A 22,097-nucleotide genomic window follows, 5' to 3' on the forward strand; every position below is an offset into this window, starting at 1 on the left:
TAATCTCATTTACAGAAGCATGAAGAGTGAGAAGGCGCTTGGGCACAAAGCTTTGCTCAATTGCTCTCTGTTTATCTAGGATTACATTAGGAGCCCAAGATTCATCTGAAAACAGCCCATGGCAAGAACTAGGGCTTTGCAAACGGCTTCTGCAGCATCAGGTTTGTGGGACAAGATATTCCAGTGTTTCCAGCAAGTTGTTGGCTGGGTGGCAGCCAGTTTGCTCAGTACAAGGGCTTCAGAATTAACAGAACAGATGTGCAGGAAGGGGAAAATCTAAGGATGTAAAAATAGGTATTTAGATGTTTTAGACATACAAATTTAAGACAGTCTCAAGACAAGTGTTGATTAGATGATCTGGTTAATTTAAAATAATGTATATGCCTTGAACAAAAAGAAATCAAATGCAGAAGGGTGAATTTTGCCTCGGTGAAGGGCCCTTCTAAGGGGAAAACTACAGCAGAAGTTAGTCTGATGACGACCTGCCTTGCTGTCCACAAAATAGTTACTTTAAGAACCAAATTACCACCAAATCTGGTATAACAGCTCTTTATTTCAGTGTCTACAACACAAAGAGAGGGCCTGTATTTTGACATCAGAACCACGCAAAGCACCTGTACATCAAGAACAAGATATTGAACGAGTGTCTCTCTCCTGCTACATGTGGAAAATTTAGGCAGGAAGACTCAGTTTTCCTGTGTGTTCTGCTCGATCCTTCCACAAATCAACCAGCTGCGAGGGGTGATAATTAACCTTCATTCCAAATCAAGTAATTTGCCACTGAACAGTGTTCCATGCTGCCCTAAGCTGCTCAAATATGCTTCTGTAAACTTCATCAAGGACCCAGTTCTGCTCTCGGTTTACAAGGACAAAGTCCCAAACATCTCCAGCTACAGGAACAGACTTCAGTCAGAGGTACTGAATTAATGGAGAGCAGAATTTGGCTCAAAGGATGAATGTCTCCTCCATACAGAGGCCCAGAAAAGGCCCTTATTAATGTCCCAGACAGGGGGATGTAGAGACCACCCTAGGCTCAGAGAATTGTCATGTGCACAGAGGACAACTAGACATCCTGAACTATTAAAAAACAGTGGTATAGAAAAATAAAAGGCATAAAATACTGAACCAAAAAGGTTCCAAATAAGGCATCAGCAGGTCCCGACTGGATGCGCTCCCATTATGTACGTCACCCTCCCAGCCAGGGTGGTTAGGAACGATGCATTAGGATTGTATTTCTGACCTCAATCACTAAGCACTACAAGCAACCAGAAGGGTTCAAGTTCTGTTCAAAAAAAGAAAAAAAAAAAACAAAACCACAAAACAAGGAATATTCTTTTTGGTAAGTATTTCTTAGAAAATAAAATAAAAATGTTAAAGCAATTTGTTTAAATGATTCTTTAAAAAAAGACAACATCCCTGTAAAGTAAAAATATATATATATAGAAATAGAATATAATTTTTTGTTTTTAAAAAAAGACATTCAGTATCACGTCAGCGGATTCTGACCAACTTCCCATCCATCTTTTGCAATAACCGCTGCTCATTAAGGCAAAACGTCAGGTTGGCACCATTACAACAGCTGAATCAAACGGGCCGAAGGCAAAACAGAGCAGGCAGCGCGCCAGCGTCAGCGAGGCTGCTTCTCCCGCACGCTGACCGAGCCATCCTCCATGCCGAAGTACACCACCTCTGCCATGTCGATGAACAGTCCTGTCTCCACCACACCTGCAGAACAAGAGTTCACGTCCTGGTTAATGCCAGAGCCACGCCATTGCTTGAATCCTCTGCTCTGCCCATGGTTTTGTTCATTAAAAGGCGCCAATGCCTCCATCAGAGGTGTCCAACCTGGGTGATGTTGCATCGGCCGCACAGGGAGCCCCCAGGAAGTCTTTTCCATGCGGCCACTCCCAGAAGAACCTCTCCCCAGAGAGTGAGAAACGACTCCCAAATCTCCCCCTGACATTCACACCACCCCAGCCACCACCATTACACTAACACATCACGAATGGGCTACCCAGGAAGGTGGTGGAGTCCCCATCCCTGGAGGGGTTTAAGAGTAGGGTCGACATAGCGCTGAGAGATATGGTGTAGATGGGAACTGTCAGTGTTAGGTTAATGGCTGGACTGGATGATCTTCAAGGTCTTTTCCAGCCTAGATGATTCTGTGATTTTCAGCCATCTGATAACCCATGGGAGCAAGAGGAAGCTACACGCAGCCACAGACCTGCTCACTTTGCCTCCAACTGCATCTGAAAAAACTATCCTGTTAGAGAACACCTGCATAACACTTGCTCAAACGTTAAGTCACAGCAGATCTGATGCTACCTTTGCAATCTGTAACCCGTTTGCAAAGGTCCTTTTGGTTGCATTTAATTATGGGGTGCTCCTAACTTCACAGTGATCACTGAGCCACAGCCAGGAGACAGAAAGATAGGAAGAAATGGAGGACAAGGGCTACCACAAACACGCAGTGGCCAAAGCCCTGCTATCACCACTGAATTTAGGCTTTAACAGTTCTGCTCATCCACTTCTGGGTAGGGAAGATGCCCTTCTCCCCTTAGCAGGTCCATTTCTCAGCAGCAAATGATGCTGAGACCATCTCCACGCCAAAGCAGTGGAATGGGTCCCATCATTCACCGTTCATCTCTCAACCAAAAGAAACACAAGGAAGAAGTCCTTGCAGAAAGGCTGCTTTGTTTGCAAACAGTGTGCCCAGCCACTGTTTCTCTCTTGCACAGAAAGAGCTCTCATGATACAGACATCTGTACAGTCATGGGCAGCAACCACATTAGGATACGGAGCACTGCACCAGGGACAGCCCAGACCAGCAGCTGTCACCAGTTCATTTAGATCCATTACTGGTTCATTTAGAACTGCTCCTGCTGAAGATCTGAACCTGCCATCTACTGCTGGCTGCAAGCAAGTGCCAGGTAATTATTCAGACAGCAAAGACACCAGGACAAGCCAAGGCAGAGGTAGCATCCTAGCAGTTTGCTCCTAGAGTAGGAAAAAAGAAAATGGGTATATTTTCAGTAAGTCAGCCTTATAAGGAGCATTGAAGGAAGAAAAGCCACCGAACAGAAGCAACTAGAAATTACTGGTGACTCTTCACCCAGCCTACATCCATGGCCTCTGCATGCTCTTGTGGTGCCAGGACAATATATTGCTGCTTTGTGGGGACACCAAGGCTTGTGCAACAGGATCCCAACCTGTTTCTGCATGCTCTGACAACGCACGAACAGTCAGTGAAGGTAGTTGCGTTATGGACTTCAGGGGCGGGCAGGTATCTGGGATAAACTCAAAGATAGAAGATACAATAATATGTATTCCAAAGCTGACCAGATTCAAGAGCAGCCTGTGCCAAGATAACCAGATAGATATCCAGGTGTGGCTGAGCCAGTCTATCTGCTGCTTCACTGAAGTCCAGCGAGTGCCACTCCCCTGGGCAGTCCTGGATCATCCAGAAGCAGCTCTGGCCTGGGCAGCAGGTCTCACGCAAGGCAGGAGATCTTGCAGAGGCCATTTCATTTGCAAACAGTGTGATCAGCCACTGCAGCTCTCTCGCACAGCAACAGCTAGGATACACTGCACCCTCACAGCAAGGCGAGCCCATAGGGCTACACCATGGTAATGGGGTGCAGAGCTGTAAGTAGCTTCTAGAAAATACCGTAACCCAGTGCAAACCCTCCCTCCAGAGTCCACTCGTGTTTCCACTAAAAGTCCCTCTCTACATGGGCACAAGGAGAGTGAGGGTGCGCACAGGCTGGCATGAATAACGGGAAACAGTGTCAAAAGTCAGCCAGCATCACCCCAGGTTTTCACCACATTATGGACATGCCATGTGGGCACAGTTGTACTAATTCAGCTGATAGATCTCTCGAGTAGAAACAAATGTAGGGACCTGTAAGAGGGCAGTAAACACACACACACACACTTCCTCCTATTCAGGGGAGAGTTCCCACGGTCAGGGTTACCTAGCATGGACCAAGCCTTAGCCAGCTTTTTTCCCTTTTTTTAAAAATCACAGACATTACCTGGTATCATTTTTATAGCAGTGTTCACTTCACTCCATTCATGAACCTTGTCAAACTTCCAGTCCAGGATGAAGTTCCCGTTGTCTGTCACCACGGGGCCCTGAGAAGCAAACCTATTTGTCACCACCACGAGCTCCTTGGCTACTGAGCCCAGCCAGGGACTGTCACAGCCCTCGCAGGACCAGCCATCCCCACTGCAACAAATGATGACTCTCTAAACCACATAAATCAGGGCAGTCCACAATAAGCCTGTAAGTAAAACCATCACCCAAGGCAACTGCTCGTTCCTCATTCTCCTGGGTACAGATAATCATGCAGAAGCTGGAAACAACGACACAATTTCATCACTGCAACAGGGGATCCTTTTCACAAGAGTAAAGCTATGTTAATGTCCTAAAAAGGTATTACAGGCAATTGAAGCCAAAGTAAGACCCCTCTGCCCCAGTGATAAAAGCATGCTGCTGGATGCCATGGGGAGGTTTTGGAGTTGAAGAACTGCTGGACTTCAGCGTCCCACATACCCAGCACTCTCTCAAGCCCAACAGAAGGAGCAATTGGGTCCTTTCAAGAGAGCAGAGACAGCTGGGGCTCAGGACAAGGTGTTTCAGCAGCGCTGAGCAGGGTGTGCAACCACACATGCCAGGAGGGACCAGCATCCTCCAGGGATACGGCTCGTGCTGGAGCAGCACTAATGTGCATTCTCCAAATGAGACTGGTCTCAAGTTCACAGAGAATGACTGGCTTGCTCTTCTCAGGCACCCAAATGCAGTCCCTAGAGTCTTCTGGGATTAAAGACATTAAAAACAAGTCTTCAGCCTTCAGGCATTAACTCCAGCTGTTGCTGCAGACAGACCTCCTTTTCCCTTACCATGCAACAGTGGGCTGGCAAAGCTCTGCTGCCCAAGTCAGGATCAGACAGTGGCAGTTGAGACAAAGCAGCTTCAGTTTTAATTTAGTCTGGTTCCGTGTGGTACAGAGAAGCCCAGGATGGAACGTGAGCTGCTCCCCAAACTCGAGACCCTCTTTGGCAGCACAGACTGCCCTCCAGCCCCGCAGCATCCCCACAGAGCAGGAGGTCAGACCCAGACTGGCGATTCCATCTCTCCCTGCTCAAGGATGTTTGCTTTAGGAGATATAAGCCAGAGAGACTTTCAATGAGCAGCCTGAACACCTAAACACACAGTTCATTAACCAAAATATAACTAGGAGGAATTACACAAGATGTCACTTGCAGGAGTGAAAGTCCAGATTTAACTAGATGAAAGGCCAGGCCTCTGGTCCTCCATTAGCCCACATTCAGGTGGCTCCTCTGGGGACACGGGGCTGATCAGGGACACATACCGCTTTGCTAACAGCCATCCGCAGCTCCGCAGCACCTCCGAAGTTTTTGGTCAGGGCTCTGGTGACAGGGACATAAGCCATGGGGATGACTTCAATAGGAATTCCCTTCTTCCATTGCTCCCCAAGGCTCTTGGATTTTTTCCTGAGGACACAGTTTGAGGTGGGACTAGCATCAGACATTACAGCACCATGAGGGCTGCTATAGTGGAAAACCAATTCCGGCTCAGCCAGACCCAGTACACACCATTAACATTACTACATTACCTCTTGCAAACCCCTCAGGCATAAGGCCCTGGAGGGCACAGCGGTCAGTTCACATGTGCACACGTGTAGGAAGAACCAGTTTAATGCACGATGCTTTATGCACTCATAAGCCCTGTTTTGACATGTTTGGGGCAAGCAGGACACGAGTTGTTTTTTCTACAGCCCCGCGGCTGTATGTACAGAAGGGGAAATTTATTCTGTGCTGACAATCACTGAGCTCAAAGAGCAGAGCAGCCATTTCCCCACAAGCTCTGCTGACTCCTAAGCAGACCTGCTGAGTTGAAAATTAAGAAAAAAAGCTAAATTGAATTGCGAAAGCACTGGGAGTCAGGCTCATTTCCACCTATTTCTGCTCCCCTGACCCAAGGACAATAATGGCCTAACACAGGACCATCCGCATCCTCCCGCGGGACAGAGAGGTACAGTGAATAGTAATATTTTCACCTGTAATCGGCAATAACGATGAAGCACTTTGCATATCCTGCGACTATCTTCTCCTGCGTCAAGCAGCCACTGGAAGGGGGAAAAAATAAAAATAAAACAAATCAGAACACAGACTGCTCCTCAATGGGCCTGTTGGCCTTGAAATCCAGTCCCCTCCATCATGTTCTGGCTGGTTTTAGTGCTGCCCCTGTGCCACACCAGGGCTCATTCCCCTGCCCTATCACAGAATCAGAGAATCATCTACGTTGGAAAAGACCTTGAAGATCATCCAGTCCAACCATTAACCTAACACTGACCATTCCCAACTACACCAGATCCCTCAGTGCTGGGTCAACCCGACTCTTAAACACCTCCAGGGATGGGGAATCCACCACTGCCCTGGGCAACCCATTCCAACGCCCAACAACCCCTTCTGCAAAGAAATACTTCCTAAGAGCCAGTCTGACCCTGCCCTGGTGCAGCTTGAGGCCATTCCCTCTTGTCCTATCGCTTGTTACTTGGTTCAAGAGGCTCATCCCCAGCTCTCTGCACCCTCCTTTCAGGTAGCTGTAGAGGGCCATGAGGTCTCCCCTCAGCCTCCTCTTCTCCAGACTAAACCTCCACAGTTCCCTCAGCCGCTCCTCATACAACATGTGCTCCAGACCCTGCACCAGCTTCGTTGCCCTTCTCTGGACATGCTCGAGTCATTCAATGGCCTTTTTGGAGTGAGGGGCCCAAAACTGAACACAATCATCGAGGTGCGGCCTCACCAGTGCCGAGTATAGGCTTCCCTGTCCCTGCTGGCCACGCTATTTCTGATACAAGCCAGGATACCATTGGCCTTCTCCGCCACCTGGGCACACTGCTTGATCGTGTTCAGACGGCTGTCAATCAACCCCCCCAGGTCCCTCTCTGACTGGCAGCTCTCCAGCCACTCCTCCCCAAGCCTGTAGCGCTGCTGGGGGTTGTTGTGGCCCAAGTGCAGAATCCAATCATTTTATCCTCCTTGTCCCTTGTACACACTCTTGGTCAGGAGCCATCTCCCACTGCAGGTGCATGCACAGCCCTGCACAGGGCCCCGTCAGGCTCTCCAGCCCACCCCCAGAGACATCCGCAGCCCGAAAAGGACGCTCAGAGGCCACCACCACCAGCGCCGCACACAGACAGATGGACAGCAAGGCTCACCCGCCACCTTTGATAAGGTTGAGGTCAGAGTCCACTTCATCTGCTCCATCGATGGCAACATCGAGCTGTAGGAAGAGGAGAAACTTGGTGTGGAAACTTCTCCCATGCAGCATCAAGGCACAGCTCAAGAGGGTGTCAGGTCCCAAGCAGCAGCCAGAAATGTTATTAGAGCTGGGACCACATCATGCCAGCCTGACCAGAGATGAGCATCTGATCATCCACCCAAGGATACCAGCCGCAGTTAAACCACAGGCACGCGAGAAAAAACACAAACACAACTGCTGGCCTGTAAGGCACATCATGTCAGCCTCTAGTGTTGTCAGCTAAGGGAAGGGGGCCTCCTGGGGAAAATCACAACACTTCAGCAATGCCATATCCCCATCTCAGGCCAGCAAGCCTCATCCTGGAAGAGATGCCAAACATCTGGAAGAAACATAATTTGGCAGCCTACTTGCCATCTAAAGGGACAAGCACTAAGACAAGGCTAAGGCTTGGGAAAAAAATAAACTAAGCTAGTTCTTGCTCATGTTCTGCAGCATGGCTGCCTAAACTCTCATCCTCAGGGGAGGACAAAGGAGCCTGATGCTTTACGAAGGACCAGGTTAGAGGAAGGTCGGGTGAGGTCTCACCTCCGTGGTCACACTTACCTCTGGATGTCGGTCCAAGTCACTTAGTGTTAAGCCGTTCTGCAGGATCAACTGACGGGCCTGTGCACCAGGAACACACAAACACCATTTACCGGTGGCAGGAAAGGAAAACAGACTCATCATGTCATTCCCACAGCTGCAGCAAGGATGGATTCTCCCTGGGAGAGCTCCACTGCTCCACCCTGAGCTGGTGGAGAGGCTGCAGCCAGCCACAAAAAGGAGAGAATGATGCTTCCAGACCAGATTATTTTCATCAAAAGAAAACACTGCTGCTGATTTGAACTAAAATGTTCAAATGGTGCAACAGGAGTCCTGGCTTCAGGTCTCCCCATACTAAATAAGCAGGAGGCCCCATCAGCTTGGTGGAATCACTTGTATCTAAGCATTACAGCAGACATGGGATTTTTGAGCTCTGTGTTGTTTCAACTTGGACATCATTCTCCCTAGCACCCATCCAGCCCTTCTGATTTCCTTCGGCTGAAAAATGGGAGCAAGAAAGTGAAATATTTACACCATAGCAATAGGGCACTAATGATGAGAATATTTTTCATATTGTAAAGAAACAAAAGCAAAACAAGAAAAGTACAACTCATGGAAAAAGTGTGGGAAGCCTCCTGAAACAGCTGTTTGGTGGCTCTGATTTACTGAAGTAGCCATGTATTTCCCTCTAGTGGCAATACAGCACAGAGCACCCAAAGTTACCCTTCACTTGGTCCCGAGTTACCCTCCACCTGGTTGAAGAGTTTAAACAGAAGTTCAAGCTTAGAAATTCTTGAACTGGTTGAATTTTCTGTGATACAAAGCATCGCCTGAGTGAAATCCCCATCCTTGCACCGACTCTGCTCGAGTCTGAACTTCCTACCATGCTGTAGCTAATCCAAGAAACCCCAGTGAGACAGCCTGGATCAACTTTTTCCCCTGAATTTTACCCACTAACACTAACAAAGTGCATCAGTAAGATCAGTGCACCTCAGAAACATTAAGAAGAGTTAGCAGGTGGTACTCCTGGCAATGAGATATGATTTGAATTGTTTATTGTGGGACTTCATAGCATGCAGTTTTAACACCCATGGGCTGTGGGCTCTTGCTCTGCGCATTAGGATTGTCCTAAGCACTCACAAAATAAAAAGAATAAAAACCAGTGGGTTTCAATTCATTACATGGTGTCCATGTAAAGAGATTTCAGGGATCTGGGAACTGAAAGCATTGAAAAACACTGTGCTGCACATGCAGGCCAGACCCTGAACAGGCTTAGAGTCAGCAGTGTGGAAACGAGGTGGCTCTCTCCAGGCTTTCTGCTTGCGAGGCGATGGGAGCAGACCAGCAGAAATCAAAAGCAGAGCTCCCACAGCTGGGGGAAAAGCGTTGGTAACTGCACAGCACTTGCCAAGAACGGTCTCGCTCTGTGCTCTTGGCACATGTCCGGGTGAAAAGAAGAAACAACACAAAAGCCAAGGGACAGATACTTACCCCGGCTCTAGCTTTACTGATGGTGATGGAATAACCCAACCTGACAAAAGGGAAGGGAGGAGAATAAAAGCCCACTAAAAGCAATTCTTCCTTGCCAGTGACCTCAGGCAGCCACTTACACCTGTACATAGCGAAAATAAGATGCTGTTTGGCTAACCTGGGAATGCTTCACTTGGAACTGGTCGAGGTCTAAGAGGCTGCAAAAGATACGAGGCAGCCTCATGTCTGGGGGATTTTGGCTCCTGCAGGTGTATGATCAATCTCTTCCCTTTAACAGCAACCATTTTGTTTTACTAGTAAGAAACTCTGTAGTGTTACACGAACTATCCCAACATTTCAAGGCAGGACAGGCTCCAGCCCACGTTCACTATGAGAGCTTTATCAATATTTTCTTCAAGACCAAATGACTGAACTCAGAGCACTCTTCCTAGGTTCATGGGACATGGTATCTGAGGATGGGGATCAAAGACAGGGTCTCACCACAGTCTATATATGCAACAGAAGTACTGATATATGTTAAAAAAGAAAAAAAAAATCTAGTTTTTACGCTTCGCCCTTTGCAGCAGTTTGTATTATACCCCAATTGGCCGCTGGTTGTTTGCAACAGCTGGGAAAAGAGAGAGTCCCATCCCCCCACACTCACACTTAAAGAACATCTGCAGGGTAAGAGGATGCTTAAGTTTTCATAAGATTTTAGGATAATTCAGGTTGATCTCTATCCAACCTCCAGATCAAAGCAGAGTCAGCTACCAGGTTCCTCAGGGCCTTACCCACTCAGGTCTTGAAAACCTCTGAGGATGGACTCTGCACAGCCCCTCTGGGCAGCCTGCCTCACTGCTTGACTGTCCTCACAGTGAAAAAGTTGTGATAAAAGTACAATCCCAAGGTCCACACCAGGACCGTGAGAAGGACACATGGCCAATTCCCAGACTGGGGCATTGCCACCCAGCCTTGAAAACCCCATGGGTGGTCCCCATCCCTGCAGACTGGCAATGTCACCTCTCCCTGCCCATAGGGCACAAGGTGACAGTTGCTCCTCTGTAGCGTGTTCCCACCACAAGGAGTAAGGGCAGAGAGACCAAAGCCAGCTGCTTGAAGGCATGGAAGCAGCTCAGAAGCTTCCCCAGCAGCTCTGCATTTCACCACCAAGCCATGTTCTCCCTCTCCCTGCAAACCTCTCAACAGCTAGCTTGGTATGAACCAATCCCTGCAAAAGCTGCGCAGCAAAGGAAACAATAAGCTCATTTCTCTTCTGCAATTTCTTATAAAAGCCAGTTAATGCATTTCAAGTTCCTGCTGAAAACACATGAGCTTGCTATTATTGCTTGCAGCGTGACTTTTACAGCTTCCAGGCCTTGATACAGAATCATAGGAGACTAAGCGTCTCCAATGAGTTTTGTGTTATGAGTCTGGTTCACTACTAAGCATTTTTCTGCAAGCAGGATCCAGATCAAGTCACGCACCAACACTGACATAACCAGCATCACCACACTGGCTCAAAACACACCTCCTAGCACTACGGCATCGCTGCAGCTCAGGTCAGGGTAACGCAGCACCATCACTGCTGGCTTCATGAGGTCCATCTGCAGGCTGCACCATGACTGCTTTCACTGGTGCTTTCAGTTAACTCACACTGCAGTGAGCCAGTCCAGAGAGCAGCGTGGTTGCCTCCCGCAGCCAAAGGAAAGATCCCCCGAATGAGTGTCTGGACTAGTAGAAAGCAAAGGAGGAAAGCACTTACCTGGAAAGATGTAGGGATGCAGACAATTGTCAGGTTCTCCTGTTTGACCCGCTCAGCTGCAGGAAAAAAAAGCAGAACGCTCGGTTTGTTCTTTGCAGAAGGAAAAAACACACTAACTTCCACTTTAAGAAATCTCAGTTCAGAGCAGCCCCTTTGAATCACTGCAATTACTTGCTTGGCTTGCAAATAACTCAGTCATGCTCAAAACACAAACAGGTGCCACCCTGCATAGGCTAAGGCTCAGTTTCTACAGTCAGAAATGTTTAAACACCCACCCTGGCTCAGCCCAAGACACCATGAGCCATTAACCTTTGTGTCTCCAGCAGCAGAGGAGCTTCGTCAGCAAATCGTCACCTGGGAAATTATCCCCACTTCCCTCTCTCACTCCATTAGACAGGTTTTGCTGCACTTCTTGTAAACAGAAAGCTTCAGCAGCTGTCTGAAAGGTTTTCTGGCTTCTTGCCTTGGGGACATCACGTTCATTTATTACAGAACATTTAAATATATGGCAGGGAAAGGACTAATAAAATACAGTATTCCATTAAATGGAAGGAAATATTTCCTCCCCCAGGTTAACCTCAAATGACTAAAATCTATTACTAAGATATCATTATGGACAAAATGTTATTTTAGTAATTACAATACTTAGGCATATGCCAGCAGCCCAAGAGTCAGCAACTGCACTCGCATCAGAGCAAGCACACAGGCTACATGCTTCAAGGTAATGCTGCTGCTGGAAGGACTGAAGATGCAATATGTGAGGCTGTATGTTGTTACAACCCACATCCCAGTGCTAACACATTCAGTAGACATGAAAAGTCAGAATTTGCAGCCTGGAACAGGCACTTCACTTTAAATACTATACCCATTTATTTAGAGACTGATTCTGTGCTAGAGTCAGGAGGGGTTGCAATATGGAGCCAAACCCAGAAAGCTGAACCGCAGCTCCCAGACAAATAAGTGTGTTCTACACACAGCGTGGGGTGGCGGGAGTGCCAAGGGGCAGGCCCAGCACCATCTCTGCTGTTTCCCTGTGAAGCAAAGCACTGCGCTGTGCTCAGACCTCAGTCCCGCCCACCCGCGGTGGGCCGGGGGACAGCTCTGCCCCAGGGAGCTGAAGGTCACCAGGCGACTTCCCCGCCACGCAGAGCCACCCAGGGGGGACACACTGAGCTCAGCTTCCAAACGAGAGTGCCCCTCTGCATCCAAGCAAGACCCCCATGGACAGGGCCAATGCTGCACTCCCGAGCTGTCACACCCAGCTGCTCTGTTTTGCATCCAAGGACAGCGAAGCAAGATGAGGTACAGCACCTCCACAAGCAGATCTGCCCTAGGGCTGAGAGTGCCCTGCAAAGGAAACTTCAAATCTCTGAGCCCTCTGTAATGAAGCATGAGGACAATTACCCTCACATTCACTTTGCAAAAATGCATTTGCCTCACTTGAATGTTTTGCTGAAATTTTGTGATTCGCACCTTGAGGAAACTTGCACCTGGGGCAAAAGCACATAAACCTAGCTGTAGGGTATAAAAAAAAAAATGCAGCAGGATTTCACATTCCTCATTTTCATTACACCTCAGCAGGACCCTCAATGTGAATAACATGGATGTGAGTGAGCTGCGTCAGCCGCATACAAATGGGTTAATGGAAGCAGAGCAGCTGCGTGGCCCACAGCCACAAAGCAAGCAAGTTAGGATTTAGGATGGAGCAGAGCTGGGACGAAACAGAGGGGTTCAGTTCCAGTTTGTGGTGGGTGCCAGTAAAGCGCTTTGCCTGGCTGTATGGGGAGAACAGGTGGCAAATCGCTACGTCCTCAGGACTCTCTATGCAATAAATGTGGAGCACAAGACCCAGTCTTAAGCATCAGCTTCAAGGAGGACACAGTGGTCAGTGAACAGACCCAACGCATCAGCTCTAAGTCAGCATCCAGACAATTCAGCATGTTTTTCAAGCAGTTAGGGCAGCCGGACAAGGGGGCTTTCTGCAGTGGGAAGGACACGAAGGGGAGCATCCTACCTAATCGATGCACTGCGTGGACAATCGTAGAACCACTTCCGATCCCAAGAACTTGATTGTTCTGCAAATCAAAGAGAGACAGGAGAGAGCTGTTACTGGGGGCTCGGCACAAGGGCTGTCCACTTTTCCTGGTAGACTCGACATTATAAACACATGCAAGAGAAACCCTGCCCAGAGATGCAGGCCAACACCCCACATCTCAGCATGCTGCAGGCAAGGAAGGGAACACACTGTGCCACTGAGGGCATGACCACTGTCTGTGGCTAAGGGATTTTAAGCAACTCGCCCTCTCATTAAAGGACACGTGCTTGCTAAATACCACCACGGTCTGACTCTCCGGGTGTTCAATGCACACTGGCTGCTGGTTGCTGGCACTCCATGCACTCTCTCCTGCCGGAAAGCTGGGAGTTTCAGACAATACCACAAAGGAAGACTCTGAAACAACCTCAAGATAACATCTCCCAAGGAAGCCGCACGGTAAAAGCATGGGTTTGCTGCCAACTGTATTGTTAGTAAACAGTACAGACGTACCCGCGGCCGAAGCAAAGACCACAGCAGCCATTCCCAGAATATAATAAAAACCACTCTCCAAAACAGAGTATATAACTGCCTATAGGAGAGTCCAGCAACACACTTGAAAGGTGGGTAAGCCTGGCAGCATATGCTGAAGAGGATCATATTTTAACCACAGCTCAGCCCTGGCCTTTCTCAGCTTATGGTCTGGTTTAAGAAGGATCACTACTGTCTCATCCATAACACTGACATGCTGCTAAAAGGTGCTGCAGGCTGAGGGGTGGATGGGTGCAGTTGTGTTACCTCTGCAAGAGGGTGGTTTGCGATGTAAATCTCTGTTTATTATCAAATCAATCTCCCACCCACTGAGAGCTACCTGCAGCCTCTTGCACACTTCCAATTTTCAGTGTACTTCCCTTTCTTTGGATGGGATCCAAAGCTTAAATTGACTTAAGGAGGCCCAATATCACTACAGAGACAGAAACCAGACAGAAATGCAGGCACAGAGCTGTTGTGCATTATCTCTTGAATATTAGACAGGTCTGGAGCTCCTTCTCCATGTGCAGCAAATCCAGAGTTCAGCAGCTGTGAAAAAAGCTACACCTGCAGCATTTCAACCGTCTAAAATCTTCGTGGCACACAAGCTTGCCTGGAAAGGTGGAGCTCAAGGCAGGTCACACTCCCCCAGGATTAATGATTTCCCTTGCTTCTGAAGGTTAAAAGCTCAAAAAACTAAAAGTTCTCCAAAACCCAGCACACAACCAGAGACTCGGCTTATACCTCTGCCCTCACTAATCACTGTGACTCTGAAAAAGTCGGGGAAAGCAACAGATCGCAGCTGCACGCCTGCAGCATGGCCAACAGAAACCCAATAGCTCCCAAGGTTTCTCAGTTTCCCGGGCAGGCAGAGCCAAGCATGGCCAGCCAAGGAAGGGGCAAGCAAAGCTGAGCGGAGGCTGGCAGGACACGGGCAGTACCGGTGTTCCTAAGAGACCTGTCATGACCTGGGAAGAGGCAGTTTCTTCTCTTTGCCCTCGTTTCTACAGGAACTGCTTCTTGGAGCCTTAAAAGGATGGAGAAAGCCTCAGCATCAGCAACTCCACTGTAATGGAGTGGGGAGAGCTCACAAGGGTCCCAGCCCGTTGCTGGCAATAAACTTGAAGGCATTTATCAGTGAGGAGGGGTGAAGCACCCTCCCTTAGGAGGTGGCAAGGCCTTCGGCTAAGTGGGTTTCCCAGAACAACAATTTAAGCCAGTCCAAACTGGCTTACTGCAGCTCCCACCTCTCCCTCCTCAGCTCCAACCCCAGCCAGACCAGGGGCAAAACCAGCCAAAAAACATCCACTTTTAAAAACAGGGGCAGGGCAAACATTCCTGAGAAGCAGAGCACAAGGTCAGTGTGCAAAGGGCAGGTCCAGCTCACAGAACTGAGTAGCAGTGCTCCATGCAAAAAAAAATCCATTTCGGGTTGTTTACTAAAACCCCAGCAAACAAAACCAAGGCACAGAGCCACAGCACAGCTGAGGATCCACGTACAGACTCCATGAGTGGAGTCAGCAATGACCACAGCATTTTCTCAGCTAACCCAAGGGCCTAGAGACGCTGCCCAACATTACTGATGCTGACAAGGCAACGCACATCAAGTGGGTATCAGCAGCACCACACAGGCTAGCCAGTCCAATGTAAGCTTCCAAGACTAGGATTTACATGCGCAAAGAGCATAAGATAATACAGTGCAAAGCCCAAAGTTTCCTCAGTCCTCTGGGGCAGCTGGACCTACGGCCATCTTTTCATTTTTAACAGACACTAACAGAGCCTGCCTTCGGAGGTGGTGTATAAACACAAAGCCAGCTCTCCCCAAGCAGCTTACGGCTCTAAAGTCCCAAGTCCCGTGCCAGCCCCGCTGTTCTAAGCTGTCACGGCAGCACAGCCCACGGCTTCCGAGGTTGGTCATCTCGGTGTCTGCTCCGGTACTGGGGAACCCTGCTCCTACAGCTGCCCAGGGACAAGTGCTGTGGATAAACACCCCAATTTGGCTTTAATTAAAAAATATAAAGAGAAGAAAGTTCTCCTCTCCTAATCCCCCCACCCACCCCCAGGTTTACATCTGTGACGGGCTGCATGAGGAGCTGCTGTGCTGGCACAGATAGGAATGGGTGTGAAGGAGGATGCCAAGCGAGGAGCCTGATCTCGTACCAGGACCAAGCCCCCGGTGCCACGGTTAAGCAGAAGAGATTTGTCCAGCATAACCAAACCCTGAAGTCAGTAATGTCCCCCACATGTCCCTGCCGTGCAAGGGGGGAAGTCTGCAGCTCTGCTTGCAGAGATTACACTGCTCCCTCTGTTAACAGCGATAGCTCTAACGGCCAAACACAACCCTATCCGTTAGAAACAGCAGCTGCACCCTGACAAGCTGAAGGGGACACAGGTTTTCTCTGACAGCTGAGACCTTCTAACTCCTTGGCAGTGAATCTAACCTGCTCTCCACTGTAGCTTCAAACCAACTTGCATTACAGTATTACCCCAGATTAATAATTACCCCAAATATCAATGCCTATTTTACTTAATCAGCCTCACTAACCAGGCCCTGAACTTTAATCAGCTGGGACACAGCCAGAAACATCACCCTAAGTTTGCTCGACCATAAAATAGCACAAAGGCCAGCTATTTCACTAGGAAAAATACAAAATTAAGAGTCACGTTTTAGCCCAAATCAAAGGCACACTCAGCTCGTGACAACCCACAGCAGCAGCCGTGTCTCGGCTCCACACCTTGTGACACAAAGTCCTTCCTCCTGCAACCCCTCGATGTGCAACTTTGGGGCTTGCCTTGGATAAGAAATGGGGGGTTTATGCAACCGCAGGTCCACCCCCCAGCTCCCCCACCCCACGGACAGCTTTGGAGCGCACTGGCCAGGCAGGGGTTAGGTCTCGGATAGCAGTGGCTGTGCTCTCTGCAGGCAGGTACAGACTGTTCAGAGGAAGTAGAAGCTGCAAAACAAGTGAAACATTTATCGGACACCAGGGAAGCAGCTGAACCTCAAGGCACCAACCCAGCAGGGGTGAGCAGGAAGGAAAAGGGAATTTTTTCCCCCTCCAAGTGCTAACATCGACCTCCTTGGCAGCGACTCTAAGCCCATTTCATCACTGCTGTTGCGAAAGGACTTGCACAGCAAACACTGTGATAAACCCCTGCGTGACTTTAACCGTTGATCGTCCAAGCGTTCACAATCAGCCTGTGTCAAACCTCAAGCAGCTCCAGTCCTATCTGACCTTCAAAGGGTTGATTAAAGCCCTGTGCTGCATTTCCCTCCCCGCAGAGGACAGGACATGACCCCGTGCTTAGGGGCTGTTGCTCCGTGCTTGGGTGCTGGGGCACAGGGTGCAGCAGCGGAGCACCCCAGACTTTGAGAAAGCAGCAGGACACGGCATTAGCTTGAGCTCCCACTGCAGCCCAGCTCACAGGAGAGTGCACGGTGAAAGTCTGGAGGTGCAAGGTGTTACCCCAAACTTGGGGTGCACCGTGCTGAGCCGGACGAGGCATGTGCAAGCGCAGAGATGGGAAGGGAGAAGCAGTTTTCTCCCTCTCTCCAGGCTGAAGGCGCGCAGTCCAAAGCAAGGGAGGAAGAGGCTTGGCAGGGCCCGTCCATGCACCCCAGGGTCCCTCCTTGCATTCCGGGACCATCCATGCTTGGGGTGGGGGGCACACGAGGGGCCCATACACCCCACAACCCATCCCTGCACGCCGGGGCTGCTCCGTGCACCGGAGAGGTCCGTGCAACCCAAAGCCCATCCATGCACTGGGGAGTCTGTGCACCCGGGGGCCACTTCACGCGTTGGGGTGTCCCTACACGCCAGAACTCCTCCGTGCACCCCGGGGTCCGTCCCTGCACCCCGGGGCTGCTCCATGCACCGGGGAGGTCCGTGCAACCCAAAGCCCATCCATGAACTGGGGGCGTCTGTGCACCCCACAACCGCTCCGTGCATTGGGGGGTCCCTACACCCCAGAGCCTGTCCCTGCACCCGGGGCCACTCCGTGCACTGGGGGATCCCTGCACCCCAGAACTCCTCTGTGCACCCCGGGGTCCGTCCCTGCACCCTGGGGCTGCTCCATGCACCGGCGAGGTCCGTGCAACCCAATGCCCATCCATGAACTGGGGGGGTCTGTGCACCCACAACCGCTCCGTGCATTGGGGGGTTCCTACACCCCGGAGCCTGTCCCTGCACCCGGGGCCACTCCGTGCACTGGGGGATCCCTGCACCCCGGAGCTCCTCCCTGCACCCCGGGGTTGCTCCGTCCACCGGGGAGGTCCGTGCAACCCAAAGCCCATCCATGCACTGGGGGAGTCTGTGCACCCCACAGCCACTCCGTGAACTGGCGTGTCCCTGCACCCCAGAACTCCTCCCTGCACCCCGGGGTCCGTCCCTGCACCCCGGGGCTGCTCCGTCCACCGGGGAGGTCCGTGCACCCCGAAGCCCCTCCGTGCACCGGGAGGCTCCGTGCCCCCCGCGGCCGCTCCGTCTACCGGGGGGGCTCCGCGTCGTCTCCCCGGGGGGCCGGTGCCGTCTCACCTGGACGTGCTTGTCCACCGCTGCACAGGCAGCCAGCCTCTTGGCCTCCTCGGCCATGGTGCCGCCGAGCCGCCCGCGGGCCAGGGCGCGTCTCCCCGCCGCCGGCCCCGCTCTGGCCCTCCCCGGCGGCCGGGCAGCCAGCGGCGTGCTGCGGAGCGGGCCGAGCCGGCCGGGGAGCCGCATGCCGCCGCGGCCCGCCCCCCGGGGGGCTCTCCCGCACGGGCTGGAGGCCTGGGCCGAGCCGGCTCCCTTCCTCCTCCTCCTCCTCCTCCTCCTCCCCCTCCTCCGGGAGGCTGGGACTTGTAGTGCTGCCAGCCGCGAACTACAGCGCCCACAATGCTCGGCTCGGGGTGCCCGCCCCGCAACCCCGCAGCAATTTGTTTGATCGATGGAGATACATGGATGGACAGCGAGGGATCGGGTTTGCCGGGGACGGAGGGGTTGAGGCTTTCCCGGACAGTGCGGAGGGTCGGGAATTGTCCCACCTGGAGGTGCTGGGGGAGGAGGAAGGGTGGCGGGGGGAGCCCCTGCCCGGCGCCAGGCAAGGCAGGCAGCTGGAACTTTGCCTGCGCTGCCAGAGGTTCTAGGGAAGAGCCTTCCCTGGACTTTTACTCAAACTTTGTAGCACGATCTGGCTGGAAAGTTTTTCCGTGTGGTGGGGGTTAAGGACTGGCGAGGCTGGGAGCGATGCTGTGTGCGGGACTCTCCAGGAGGACCATGGATGTGACAAAGGCCCTCTGAGCAGGCTGTGACCACCCAACACTCCCCAGTCCTTACCCCACCCTGCAGCGGGTCAGCATAAAACCCACTGGAGGTTTGTCTGTCCTGGAGCACATACAGCCTTTTTTTTTTTTTTTTCTTCCATATTTTTCCCCTCCTCTATCCTGGGTTGGCATCTGCTGAAACCATTTCTGAAAAATATTAAGAGAAGCAGACCAACCTTCAGGTACCTCTGCACCAGCATTTCCAGGCCTGGGAGCCACGTTAAGACCATGCACAGGCATTTCCATTTCTCTCCAGGCTGCAGTTCTGCCAAGACAGATGAGAATCCCTTATTACTCACTCCAAGGTCAGACCACAACGCACAGAGAATAATCTTTTTTTGGTTTTTTTTGCTTTACACAACAGAAAAGCTGCTGTTGGCTCTTTTTCCAAATTCTGTGCATGACTGACTTGTTTTGTTGCCAACCTCTGTGATTCTACTGTGATTTTTAAGGGCTAGAAACGTTTCCTTTTGTTTTCCCTGGTTTTCAGCACACCAGTCTGTGAACAATGGAGTGGCATTTCAACAAAGACTCTATTATCATTACCCAGGCTTATCTCAGTGCGGTATGGCCTCACCTTTCTGCACAGAGCAGGTGACTTGTTATGAAGAGCAGCATGTGATTGTTATACAGTGTTTTCTGTTAGTGGGCAACGATCTTTCCTGCAAGTTACACATTTTAAAGTGCAAATACGCACATCTAGTGGGGTATCTGTTTCGGAAAGGATCAGACCAAAGTGCTGTGTTCCTCCACGATGCATTAATGGTAAAACTGAAGGAGCAGCTGACTGGGTTGGGGGGTGTTCTGTTCAGTATCCTAAATGTTTGACTGCTGCCTGAAACAAAAAACAGTTGTTGGGGTTTTACACTGATTCAGGAAGCCCATCCTTACATGTGGGCATCTCTCAAAACCCCCCAGAGTGGGGAGTTAGCCCAGAAGTTAAGTATGAGCTGATACACGTGTTTGTATCCTCACAGCAATGGCTGATGGCTTTGGCTTGAAACACATTTCGCAGTGCATCTGCCCAGAGGAATGCAAACATTTCCACTTATAGATAATGGGGCTTTCTGATAGCAATTTATTTGAATCTGCCAGTGAGTTACAGTTTCAGTGAATGCAAGAAAATCTTTAATTTATGATGTGCTGAGCCTTGCCTTTGCACAAAAAGAAGGCACTGAACATTTTAGAAATGGATTTTCTTTAAGTTTCGGTGACAACCAGCTCTGTTTGCAAACAGCTCAAAGTCCTTTTGTACAAGCCTGTTTGTCCCGTGTCAAAGCCTCTCTGGGAGCCAACTCTCATCCTATGTGCTTCAGTACAGAGGGAGATGTTTGAACCTGCTTTGTGTGAACGGACATTTTTCTTGCTGCACAGGGGGGGTACCTGCGAGGTGTTAACCCTGGCGAAGTGCCACCCTGCTGATCGGAGTAGCTTGGCCCATCAGGCTGGTAAGGGCAGCTGCGTGATTCTGGGTGCTGAATTCTGTATCCGAGGCTGAAATTACATGTTAGGAAATTACACGGTAGCTGAGATAACAGCTTGTGGATGACAAAAGGGAAGATCCTGCTCTTCACTCCCTTCACCCACCATCCATGCTCAACCTGGGCACAGAGTTTATGCTGGCTCTGGCATTCCTCTGCCCCCGTGCTGATTCACCTCACCCGCTGGCAAGACATGTAGTTTCTTCTTGCCAGGTGAGTGAGGTAGAACTGGCTCAGCCAAACTTAACATCTCTCTGAAGGGGAGTTTTGTAACTGGCTTAAGCTGCTCTGGTTTAAGACAGCGCTATCCCCAAAAAGGAGCATTCCCACCCTAGGGTCCATGGCTTGCCAAGCTTTCCTGCTACTCCCATGTGTTGGCAGAGTTGTTTTTTCTGAAAGGTAAAGCAACCAACAAAATCAAGGTCAGTTTTCCTTGACTTTTCCTGAGGAAGGCAGCAAGATCAATCAGTTGGGAGCAGGAAGGCTGTAGGACCACCTTCTGCAGCAGACGTAGCCCTGCTTAAACCTGTTGCAAAAGTGCACGCTAACCTGAGTGAAATCCTAGAGAAGGCCCAGCAGCATCTGGGGGGCAGATGTGTTTACCCAATTACCTGTATGTCTCTCATTTGATAAGATGTGAAACAGCTAAAAAACATCAAGACCTATGAAGGTAAAACTTCACCAACACGCTGGAGAAACCAAGTGGAGGATTGAGCACTTCTGACTCATCTTTCCAGATAAACGCTCTTTCTGGTTGGCGGGGGCTCTCCAAGCCTGTCATGTCCCAGCAATTACATTCTTGCAACCTAATTTTTTACCCTGCAAACTTCAGTTCGGTGACATTTCTTCTGAGTAACACCTACTTCACTGCTCGTCTCCAGTTTAATCTGTTGGCTGAAGAATTGCTTGGTTTTATTCTGCTTGTGGAAAGACATCAGCAGGGGTGCTGGTACACTAATTACAATATATGCAGCTTTTTGATGGTCTGAATTTTCCTGAGAGAAAAGGCCGGCTATAAATGATAATTTTGCAGGGGACTACGTGTGGCCCTTGGTACAGGGCAGCCACGAGGTGGCATGCTGGGCTTTTGCTGCTGTGCCTCGCTGCTCTGAGAGCAAGTTATTCAAGAAAAGCAGGCAGATCTTTAGAGGAGTTATGTAAAACACCATTCCTGTTAACATCCATCCATCTATCCTGCAAGAACAGGCTTTGATTTCCACATAAATGGCTGGTCAGATTTGAAGTTATATTGTCATATGATTGAAATAGATCTCTTATGTCAGTCAGTCAAAACAGAATGGAGACTGTGAGTCATGCTTTGCAAAAAGCAGGAAGTTTGGTTTTGTTGGCACAAATTTTTAATGCAGAGAGAAAATTATATGGCTGTATTGCAGTGTTTGTCTCAGGGATTTGTGAATAACATTGTTCATGACTTAGAGAAATGTTTCCAAAAGAGAAAAGAGCTTTTAGATTACAAGTGTTATTCCTTATGCCTCGGTGGTAAGGAATCTAGGAGGAGTCTAGAAGAAAACATGGACTGTCTCAAAAACTGTTAAGAGTAAGAGCCCCCCTAAAATAAAATTGGAAGACTGTTGATCTGGGGCAGGGGGTGGGAGGAGACACAAGAAAATGAGGTAATACTCATGGGT

The 22,097-nt window shown here is 50.0% G+C and overlaps 1 protein-coding gene across 1 annotated transcript; it reads right to left on the reverse strand.

Moving 5' to 3' along the window:
• Positions 1-533: 533 nt before the first annotated feature.
• Positions 534-18,451, reverse strand: RPIA (ribose 5-phosphate isomerase A). Its single transcript, XM_074865481.1, has 9 exons — positions 18,204-18,451; positions 13,120-13,180; positions 11,106-11,161; positions 7,895-7,954; positions 7,248-7,312; positions 6,084-6,152; positions 5,376-5,517; positions 4,035-4,134; positions 534-1,725 (listed from the first exon to the last, which is right to left on the reverse strand). The coding sequence occupies exons 1-9, from the start codon at positions 18,384-18,386 to the stop codon at positions 1,628-1,630; spliced, it is 834 nt and encodes a 277-aa protein (XP_074721582.1). The 5' UTR covers positions 18,387-18,451; the 3' UTR covers positions 534-1,627.
• Between the last annotated feature and the right edge of the window lie 3,646 nt (positions 18,452-22,097).

The sequence above is a fragment of the Strix uralensis genome, chromosome 4 (assembly GCF_047716275.1).
Source record: "Strix uralensis isolate ZFMK-TIS-50842 chromosome 4, bStrUra1, whole genome shotgun sequence".
NCBI classification, from domain to species: Eukaryota; Metazoa; Chordata; class Aves; order Strigiformes; family Strigidae; genus Strix; species Strix uralensis.

What these genes read in the sequence shown, in the direction of transcription:
- RPIA (XM_074865481.1), bottom strand. Translation starts at nt 18,386, where the DNA reads ATGCGGCTCCCCGGCCGGCTCGGCCCGCTCCGCAGCACGCCGCTGGCT. An exon ending in CGGTGGACAAGCACGTCCAG is followed by an intron (nt 13,181 to 18,203) that starts GTGAGACGGCAC and finishes TTTGATTTGCAG; the next exon opens with AACAATCAAGTTCTTGGGAT. An exon ending in TGCTATAAAAATGATACCAG is followed by an intron (nt 1,726 to 4,034) that starts GTAATGTCTGTG and finishes CTTGTTCTGCAG; the next exon opens with GTGTGGTGGAGACAGGACTG.